Source organism: Dioscorea cayenensis, chromosome 16 (genome assembly GCF_009730915.1).
Source record: "Dioscorea cayenensis subsp. rotundata cultivar TDr96_F1 chromosome 16, TDr96_F1_v2_PseudoChromosome.rev07_lg8_w22 25.fasta, whole genome shotgun sequence".
Lineage (NCBI taxonomy): Eukaryota > Viridiplantae > Streptophyta > Magnoliopsida > Dioscoreales > Dioscoreaceae > Dioscorea > Dioscorea cayenensis.
The window spans coordinates 18151363-18162110 of NC_052486.1; the positions used below are offsets into that span (position 1 = coordinate 18151363).

The following is a 10748-nucleotide window of genomic DNA, read 5'->3' on the forward strand; positions in this document are numbered from 1 at the left end:
GCTCCTCTTCTCGACAAAGCCTGATACTCTTTTCAAAATTTATGGATGCACATCTTTAATGTTTGTAGCCAAAAGCAAGTGTCTCGTGACCAAACGTAGAGGCTTATTCATGTGAGTATTTATGTTTTTGAATCCAAGTGTTTTAGATTTGTACCTCTAATTGTTTTGATTCCATAAGTGTCTGCTCCTCTGCACCAAAATGTTTAGGATTTTTAATACGACTGTAGATTTTAAATGCCAAGTCATTAAATTTCTTTAACAAATTACTTAGATTTTGAATACTATTTATCTGTAGTAGTATTCTAAGGCCCAATACTATTTATAAATATTGTCTGTAGTCCTGATGTAAACCCCTATGAGAAAAACAATATTATTCTCTCTTCCAGAGTTGGAGGAAGTGAAGAAAAGTGACCACTCCCCTCACTTCCGTCTGCAGTGAACCTAAACCCATTTTAGCATTTTTTTTACTGAGGGGGAAAAAGAACCAATTTTTTTTTTTCCAACTCATACAACTCCACCTAACACTTGAATTCTCTTATTATATTTTCATTTTCCGATAAATGAACACAATGAATACTGGAAGTGATATTACTTCCTCTCACTTCAGAAAAATGACACTTCCCTCACTTCAGATCACTTCCCTAAAATAAACACCTATGATAAGAAAAATTTATTCTTATTTGGCTATTTTATTCACGGCCCTTGTTGCTTTTGTCCAAAAAAAAAAATAAAAAATAAAAAAATAAAAAAAATCCACCAAATTATGTATCATGCTCATTTTCCACTCCAAGTTTAAAATTGCACAAGTCCATCTTTAAGAAATTTTTGCTTTTTCATGCACGAACCAGTGGTCTCTATGGAGAATGCATCGAAGTGCCCGTTTAACTTTACACTGCTCAGGATAGTCAAGAAACATAGAGATGAATGTGAAAATTCATTAGGTCTTCAAAAGCATGGCACATTTATAATTAGTATGAGTTGATACGATTAATAAGATAATCGTATTTTTCTCAGAAGAACTATTTTACAAAAATCCACTCTAGTTCCAAATTATCATTGACAAAAAACATTTGCAACATGCACAATAATGGCCTAGTTAAGAGAAAACTGAAAGGAAAAGGTTTACTCTATTTACAGGAAGAGACTTGACCATTTGACATCTTGTGGATGCACCAATTCCTCATCAAGAAGAAAAGGTTCAGGCAAGTTCAGACAGCACTAAAGCAGTAACTCTTCTCAGTGAATTAGAGGCTTTCAGCAGGTCAGACTCTGTGTGACCTGCCGATACAAAGATGCGAAGGCCAACAGGGAGGCGGCACTTGTCTAAGGTTGACCTTTTTGTGGTGACAATGAACACCAAATCTTCTTTCAACACCTAAAGATAAATGCATAAAGTCAACCATCAAGATGCAAACATTTTTAGGGAAAAACTTTCACTCTACTTACCCTATCAACAATTTCATCAAGAAGCTTCATGTCACCCTTGGTGGAACCTGTTGATCTCTTCAGCTTGAGGAAGACGATAGGTGATAGGGGATTGCTTGCCAGAATAAGACTTGGTAACTCTGATAACTCTGCAGTTTTTCACAAGGACAAACAAAATATTCTGAGAGATTGCAAGTTCTTGAAGATAATGTCATGCCTATGGAAAATCAGTAGATTTACATTCACTACAAAGACTAAAACAAATATCTAAGAAGAATATTTTCAGGTTCACCATCCGAGCAAGGGGATCAAGAACCCACACTATTGAGGACAGTTGCAGTTCCTTTTGAACATAGAAACATTGCTAATAGAAATGAAAGATGGCACGTTAGCAGGTACAAGCAACTTCTTGTTATCCTAAACTGGCAGGCTGGTAAATTTTCAATATAGTATCGACTATAGGATCGTGAACAGAGATTTCATAAGTCAAAGAGGCAATATGCCACTTAAAGTACCCTATGAGAATAAAGCAGGAAAAAAGTACAGTCTATACTACTAACAAGCATCAGAACTGAAATGAAACAATTGGATCAAATTGAACTTCCATTAAAAAAAAGGACAAATAGAGAACATAAGAGTATGCTTCCTGCACGGTAAAGAAAGCATTCCTGGTGACAATATGAACTTTCAAGTTTCAACCATATTATTATTCAGGACCTTAAGATGAGTAGATGTATGAAAGGATGTAGAATTTTTAGGCTTATCACTATCATTAAGTACCATTGTCATTGCCAAATTCCAGCATAGTTGACACAGTTAAAGAAAATCAGATTGTCGTAAAAATAACCTTACATTCAAAGATTTGATTGTTAGCATCTAAGCGGAAGACAGCCATCTTATAGTGTAACATGTACCAAACAAAAAGACACCTAAAACATGCTTAGAGGCCGATCCGACAAAAGCATGATACAGCATAGTCATCATCAGATAATTGAAAAGCAGTTCCAAGCTCATTGCAGGAATGCAAATAGCAATCCAACATATAGGCATTCTAACTGAAAACCTTCATGATTGCTGGCATCTAAAACAGAATAGCCTTACTTACCATTCCATAACAGCGCAATATTTCTCTTCAGTTTTGAAAGAAGAGCTGGATTCTCCTCCAAATAATCAACAGCGGCAATTGCAGCACTAGCAAGATATGGAGGCAAAGATGCTGAAAAGACATAGCCAGAGCTACTGAGGCGCTGAAACAACATAATCTTAATCAACCATGCAGTCAATCCTTCATAGCAAGTAAAAAACATTATTATCAATTAGACACATTAATAACATTTTTTTTAAACTTAATCATGCAAATGATATAATGTTGCTACCTGGTGATCAACAACTCTGACACTTCCCGTGCAAAATCCACCATCAGTTGCCAATGCATTCCCCATGCCAGCAGTTATTATATCAATTTTCTCAACCTGGTTTAAAAAAATATAATTAGCAATCCTGATTATCCATATAGTGCTGATGATATAGTTAATGCAGGGTTCAAGACATACAGGAACCCCATAGTGTTCAGCAAGACCTCGTCCAGAACTTCCTAGTACACCAAATGAATGACTTTCATCCAAGACTACTCGGAATAGATATTTCTCTTTCAATCTGATAATCTCATCCAAAGGAGCTATTTGACCAGAATTCTGCATTCATTATCAAGCAAAGCAAGAGATTATCGCAGTTAATTTTAATTAAAACAGACATTGCACACTAAAATCACAGCTAACACCAAGATAAGAGTGACATCTAAATTAACTTGCTTTTATACACCTTACAATAATTGCAATAACTAAGGTTCTCAAAACTCCTCATCTATTGAAAGGGAAACATTTCTCCCAATAGCCTGCTTCCAAGGCCACATACTATAGCAAACAGTAGACATAATATCACTAAATTATGGTGCTTTTCTGATTGAACATGAATACAGAACAGTAATCTAGTGCAAGAAGAAAACATCAAAGGAAAAAGGAACTCGTTCATATATCCTTGTAAATGTAAGTTAGCGTTGAATTATTATTGATCATAAATCATTAGATAAATCCAGGAACCAAATGATAACCTCAGATATGATCAAAATATCAAAACAGCTAACAATGGCCAAACAAATAATAAACTAGGACAGCACAATGGTCAAATCACCATAATACCATCATTTGTAAAAACCAATGTGTATATCATATGTTGTTTTTATTATTTGCCCAGGCCATTACTTCTATCTCTTTTTAAATCAAAATTAAAGAAAAAATTACCACATAAATTCACATAAAACAAAGATTAATGTATTGTGTTGCGCATGAATGCAAACACCAGTCTCCATGATAATAAATTCAATTGACTTTTCAGAGTGCTATTAAAATTGATGTGCATTTCCCCATGTCAGAGAAATTATTTAACAAACATGGTTGAGTGCCCTTCAGCACTCAATTAGGCTGTATGGACAACAGTGTATTCATTTTCTAAACTCAGATTTTTCAATTCGGGTCATAGAAGAAAATGACATCCAGTCAATTTCAAATTTAAAGTTTCAGTTATTTATATAGAATACAAAGCATGAACTCTTGTCAACTTCACAAAATTTTATAAGAAAATGTCCTTTACAGGAAATGCACAAGTCACAAAGGCAGCCTAGCCAGATTTTAGAAGTTGTAGTTTTGCAGATAAAAAAATTGGTGTTTTACACTTTACATTACATAATTTTACAAATAAAGTTAACTAAGTACAAGAAACCTAGAGGCCTATCATAATCTTAAGTAATAGATACAATTAGCCAACAGAGAATACCTAGACATCAAGAACTAAAATTATCATCAGCAATACCTGATAGATAGCTTCAACAACAATATAGCGCCGTATCTTTTCTGCTCTCCGATTACCTCGAGTAACTTTCTCTAAGGTGCTCTTCAGTGATGACATATCATTATGCTTAAAATACACAATAGTACTTCTTGATAAGTAAAGCCCATTTTGAACTGCCCAATGTACACCCTCATCACTGAAATAAAAACATCCAGGTCAAAAGTTATAGGTATGTGATATATAATGGCCAAATTCTAAGAAGCTAAAGATTTTCTTTTGCATAAAGTGGATAAACCATGGTTCATTAGGAAAAGGTCACAAGATAAGGTCAAACACATTGAGCTGGAACACGTTCAAATTCTAACAAGTTAGGCAAGGACTTCTTTTGAGGACAACAATGAGCTTTTAAAGCTAAGGGCTTCTATAATGACAATAACAGTTAAAACACATGATCAATGAAGTGAAAAAAAGAGTCAAATAATCTACGCCACTTCAGCCTACATGATACATTGTAATTATCTGAACTCGTAATTTTGAACAATGGACGTCAGAATGTAACTAAACAATGCAAACCCCTAGGGTTATTAGATCTCACCAACAGTTTTAACTAAGCAGCACTCGTCAAATATGCCAGCAGGTACACAAAAAGGATGCATACTTACACAACTATAATATCTCCTTTCTTACAAAAGGCTGGAATTACACTAAAAATTGTAGAAATTCCATAAGAGTAGAGTATTGAATCAGGGGTGCCCAAAAACTTTGAGATTCTGGCCTCGCAATCAAGGTGCACATCTACAAAAAAGAACGGTTTTCTGGTGTTAATCCCAACCTTTTATGATCTACATTAATGTGTATAAGCAAGGTGTGGAGAACGTGTCTTACCAATTGTTCCGTAAAAACCACGAGGCCCACAAGATCCTACACCATACTTCTCCAATGAACCAATGCATGAATCCTGACATACAGATCACTATATTTTAATGAGAAATAAATAGGACCTTGACAATGTGAAAAGTTTCACTCACATTTATCTTCTCATGTCCAATCAAACCAAGATAATTTGCAGAAGCAAAATTAACAACTTCTTTTCCATCAATAATAGTATGAGGCCCAGCAGCACTGCATGCAAGAATAGCTAATTAGAGGGCGTGGAAAATCGAAACTTATCATGTCATAAACACGCTACCTAAGAGCATTTATCAAATAAACAACAAATTTCTTCATCTCATCAATATTTTTACAGCATTTGCACTGTTGAGCTATAAAGCCAAACAGAAAATTTTACATTTAGAGTTGTCAATTGACCAAGCGGTTTGTGAGCTTGGTAAAAACTCCAACCCAACATGAAATTGGAGCTTTCAAATTGAGCTCGAACTCAGTTTTCGAACTCAAAATTAATTTCAAGACAAACTCGATTGAGCTAGCTTGATAGCTCGAAATAAATAAATATATCAATAATACATAACAATATCATTTAATTTGCTATTATATTCAAAATATTACATAATTTGTATTGTATATCTTTAAAAACAAAAATCAAGCAATAAATAAGATTCTACTATCAAATTAAATCATATGATACTTCACAAGAGGAAGGGCCAACCGCAAGACAAGATAGTTTTTGGATCGAAATCCTTAAATCTATCCAATTTTAATTTTAGACTAAATCATGTTGAGCTCTAGCATTCGAAATCAAATCGAGCTAAGCTTGAGCAGGCTCTTTTGAAGCCAAACTCATGCTAGAGCTACTCAATAATCTTCTATTGATGATGGATAATGTAAAATTGTAAATAACTGAAACCATCGAAAATTTTCCTAGCTCATATTATTGTGATGGATTAAAGATTTCAATTATTCTCCTTGTGGCAATCTGCCTATATCATTTAACTTTTAAAATAGACCACTGCAAATCAACTTGCATTGACACAACAAGCCCAGCAATTCAAAAGAAAGAAAAAGGAAAGAAAAGAAAAGAAAGAAAAAAATACAAAAGCAGCAATTGTCACCTTTCTAAAGTTGGTGGTTCAGAAAGCATCTCCTCTGTTATAGGAGGGTGAAGAGGTTCTGGTGCCCATTCATCACAGAGATCATCTATTTCCTGTTATTGTGTTCGCACCACAAAGCCTTTCAAAAATTTCTCTTATAGAGACAGAATAAAACTTTTCAGTAAGTCCTAATAACTGAGGGTCAAATGAAAGAATTACAAACCCCAAACAATTGAACATGTGTGTAATAAATCATTACCACTAGAATGGAAGGAAAAGAACAGAAATGAATGACAACCTCTTCAGAAACATATCAAGCAATGAGTGACAAAAGAAAATTCCAAAGATTGGGAACCACTTCTGAAATGAGTGTCAATGCTTTTGAACATAGTATACAATACACAAGCAAAGAGGTTAACCTTGGTAAGCTCCAATTTTGGTTCAAAATGAAAAATGTTATGATTACAATCACGCCTTCTGTCAAAAGAATAAAAGCATAGCATAAAACAAAGTCCATGAGTCCATGGATACCTGGTGTAGAAGTTGAATCCATCATTACCCATCATTGAATGCTGTACATGGAACATGTAGTACTAATATAGATTATTTGAAGAAATTACCAAAATATGCAGTCAGGTATTTTATTCCATCTCTCTGTCTCAAGAATAATAACCAATAGCATAGACAAATTTCACATTTGCCAAATCTGGATCTAAGTTCAGCCCATAAATTGCACAAAAAAGAACGTGAATTGCTAGTTTGTTCTAGAGTTAAAAACACATTCACAAGAGTGTCAGTGCATCTGATTAGCTTTCTGACGTCCAGCCTCATCTCCAACTAGTATCACTTCATTTTTCTCATTGTTAATGATCAGTGATCAGCATATAATTTTGCTCAAGTAGGGGACTGATAGAACATCACATGGTATCAACAATTTAATAAAAAGAAATGCTCAACGACTGAAGATATATCAAGTAATACTAGTTGATTACATTTTGAATTCACATGAATGTGTATACTAAAAGCAACTTAAGTTACTTCAATCTCAATGAACAAAGAACCTCATATACGTCTTCATCCAACTAATCATGCTCTAAGTCGGACCACACAGTGAATTTTCCCTTATAACCTTATTATGAGTTTATTTAATGGCCATTACTGTAACTCAGGAATAATGAAAAAGAGGACATCAAATGTATCTAAAATTGTTAGCTCAAACTCAGATGGGAAATTGTGAATAAATGTTGATTTGAATTTGAAATCAAGTAAAATGAAGCCATTTGTAAGAGAGGTAATATTGAATCACAAGAGGCATGCTTTAAAATAGTTCCTTTTTAGCCTCTATAAAACCTATACATTTCATCATAAATTATAGATATGAAAATCCACTAGTAACAATAACTTTGTCGTCCTTCAGATTTTGAACAAACAATAAGTCTATCACATTAATGCCCGAAGCTTTTGCTGTCGAACATTATACCTTCTCAGCAATTTCATTGGGAACTGCACTTTGAAGTGCTCTGCAAAATTTCCCCTCCAGCTCTCTTCTAGTGCCTCTAAAACACACCTGTCTGATCAAAATCTTAACCTTCACCCCTTGAATTTGGCCCAAAATACCATTCGTCTTAAGTTCCCACCATTCCTCTTCTAATGATTTCAGAAACAAATTATTCGATAACCTAAATGATTTCTTCTATCCAAGATTTTTCCAAATTCGATATTGACTATAATCTAGAATACAACATAATTTACCAAAATAGATGTCTAGATGAAATAGTCTCATGAAAGACTCATAAATCAATTAATCATCTTAACCTTCTCCCACCATGTGAAGCAAAAAAGAGAAAGATAGCTATTTGATCACAAGTTAAATTGATCCCAATTTCTGAACATAGGAACAGCATACAGAACAAATATTGTTCTTTATTAAGATCTAGATCTAGCGAAAGATAAATGTGTGGCTAACCAAACTCTTCAATTCACAAATCCAACACTGGTCCAAATGGGTAATAAAGAAGCAATGTTCATTAAGAACTAATACAGTTAGCGAATGCAATAGATAATTCCACATATCCATATGATCCATTCATAAGTCTCCCAATATAACAATTAAGAACTCGCATAAAAAGAAAGCAATTTCAATTCTAAGATGAAATTGAATTGAAAAAGTATGACACAAAGAACACTACTAACCTTCTCAGTCAAAGGCTTCTTTGGAGGCTTGTAACTCTTCCTGGACAGCTGAAAAAGTATGACAGCAATGAGTAGCACTTCCACAACCAAATGCCCTGCGTCCAAAAAAACAAGGCACTATAAAATCCAACGCTTTAAACTTCTTTCAATTCTAAGATCACAAGAACAACTCCAAGAGAAAGCGACCATGAATATGTACTCCAAAAACAACCATCCCAGCAAGGGGCGCATTGAACTTCACCGATACCCAATCCAACGCCGCCGTGGTCATGTTCGCCACCGCCACAGCCATCTACACAAGTAAAAAAAAAAAAAATGCCATACGATTTGTTAGCCATTGCTGATACTACTTGCATGCATCCATGAAATCCTTATCAAAAAGAATACTACGAGAATTCAAGCCTACAAAAATACTAGAATTTAGCTTCTGAAATATAATTAAAACCACAAAATTTGCACACAAAAAAAAAAAGTAAATAATTCAAAAGATCAGATAGAAATGCCAATGAAAAAGATACGGATTTGAATCGTATAAAACGGAAAAGATTGAGGAACAAAAACACAGATAAAAATCATCTCACCTGGAAGGAGAAAAACGAGGAAACCCTAACCCTAACCCTAGAATTTGTTGTCCAGGAGGAAATCAGAAGGGCGGGCAGGAGATGGAGGGGGAGATCGTACTGGTGAGGTCAACAATGGATTTTTATTCATAGTGACGGAAAAGCCCTCCATTGCAGTGCGTATTTACAGAGAAGGGTTATGCTTCTGGAGGGGTGGTAAGGGTAAATGGGTAAATTTATTATTCGGAAGAGGTCGATGAGAACGAGGAGGAAAGTGAGAGATCATAGCCGTTGATCTCGTGTGATAAGAATGATTTTAAGTAAAGCTGAAGTCCGCCGGCCTGGTCTGACAGTGAGGAGGGTTTTTTCTGTTTCTTGATGCGGAGCAAACAAAAGTACACACCCACACAATATGGTATAATTCATAAATTATGGTATAATCCATATAATATGCTATAATTTAACATTTATGAGAATTATGCCATATTGACTGCTATTTAATTTAGACTATAAAATTATTACATAATATTAGTGTTATGGTATAAAAAAAATATTCCATTTCAAGTGACATATTTTCTCATTGTAAAGTGCGTGGACGGCCGCTCTTTGTTTCTACGGCTTTGTTCGATTTTGTCCTAAAGCCTTTCCAGATGAACGCTCTTCAGGCATTTGTTTTCTATATTCTTCGTGATCTCTACTTTCTTCTCCTTGGGCGGCCATCTTGGATTTCTTGTGTTGTCTTGGGTGGGGCTTTTCCTTGATTTGATTCGGCTGTTGTTGTTATTGCTGAGTTTTGTGATTGATGATCTTGATCCATTTTTTTTTATTTAAGAATTGTTTTAGTTGTTGTTTTGGATCATGATGTTTGTTCTTTAGTTTTCTATATTTAACTTAGAGCGTAGGGTGAAAGATCGATACTTTTTTTTTTGTCTTCTTCAATGGTATCTTTTTTTGGATTTTTTTTTTATGTTTTGTGTGTATGTACGAAAGATGGATTGGTTGTGCTGATATGGTCGATCTGGGTGTGAGAATGGCAAAGGACTGTTATTAAGCTTTTGGGATTTTCATTCCATGCTTTTGCAGACTTTATAATTTGGGCACTTTGGATTAAAGTCTGTGTATTGGAGAAAGATAACAAGATATCATCTTGATTTGTATAAAAGTTTTTTTTTAATAAATCTATATTAATCTTTTTTCCCCCTGGTGGTCTTTATACCTATAAGTATTTGTTGGATGCCTTTTTGCTTCCAGTGCTCTCCCTCTTAGGCTATGAGTTTTTATCTTTGTGACTAATCTTGGACCAATCAGAGGGAAATGTTGACTATGTGCTTGCTTCATGAAAAGTTTGTTGTTATCATCCTAACAAAAGTAAGAATAAATACAAGTTAAAATCGAGAAGGTAGATGTATCAATTAGATATAAACTGAAAAATATTCATTTCATTGTCATTGCTATTAAATTGGACCTCTTGCCTATTAAATTTCTCCGATAGAGTTGCGTGTATAATTGGAATGAAATTTATTTTATACTTTTTTTTTCATTTTATACTAACAAATTTTTTTTAACTATTTGTGACTTTAAGCCAAATAGCAAGTGAAGGTAAATATGAAAGTAGGGCAAAGTGCAATGAAATTCACAAGGCTTACTTAGTAAGATTATTGGGTGAGTATAATAAACATGTGTTCCGTTCACAAATGGATGAACTAAAGAAGATTGGAACAAAATATTACACGAC

At 34.3% G+C, this 10748-nt stretch overlaps 1 protein-coding gene across 4 annotated transcripts; it reads right to left on the reverse strand.

Moving 5' to 3' along the window:
• Positions 1-927: 927 nt before the first annotated feature.
• LOC120279107 (long chain base biosynthesis protein 1b-like) lies at positions 928-9160 on the reverse strand. 4 transcript variants are annotated; one of them, XM_039285972.1, is made up of 13 exons: positions 9035-9147; positions 8640-8745; positions 8454-8548; positions 6282-6373; positions 5301-5394; positions 5158-5230; positions 4935-5067; positions 4294-4468; positions 2979-3119; positions 2802-2897; positions 2531-2672; positions 1447-1574; positions 928-1375 (listed from the first exon to the last, which is right to left on the reverse strand). In XM_039285972.1, exons 2-13 carry the CDS (start codon positions 8743-8745, stop codon positions 1199-1201), a joined length of 1452 nt encoding a protein of 483 aa, XP_039141906.1. In that variant the 5' UTR covers positions 9035-9147; the 3' UTR covers positions 928-1198. The 4 variants fall into 4 exon arrangements, with proteins under 4 accessions (XP_039141906.1, XP_039141907.1, XP_039141908.1 ...); XM_039285974.1 differs by lacking the exon at positions 928-1375 and having other exon boundaries at positions 1448-1574; positions 2531-2641; positions 9035-9159; XM_039285973.1 differs by lacking the exons at positions 8640-8745; positions 9035-9147 and having other exon boundaries at positions 6282-6414; positions 8454-8535.
• Positions 9161-10748: the final 1588 nt, after the last annotated feature.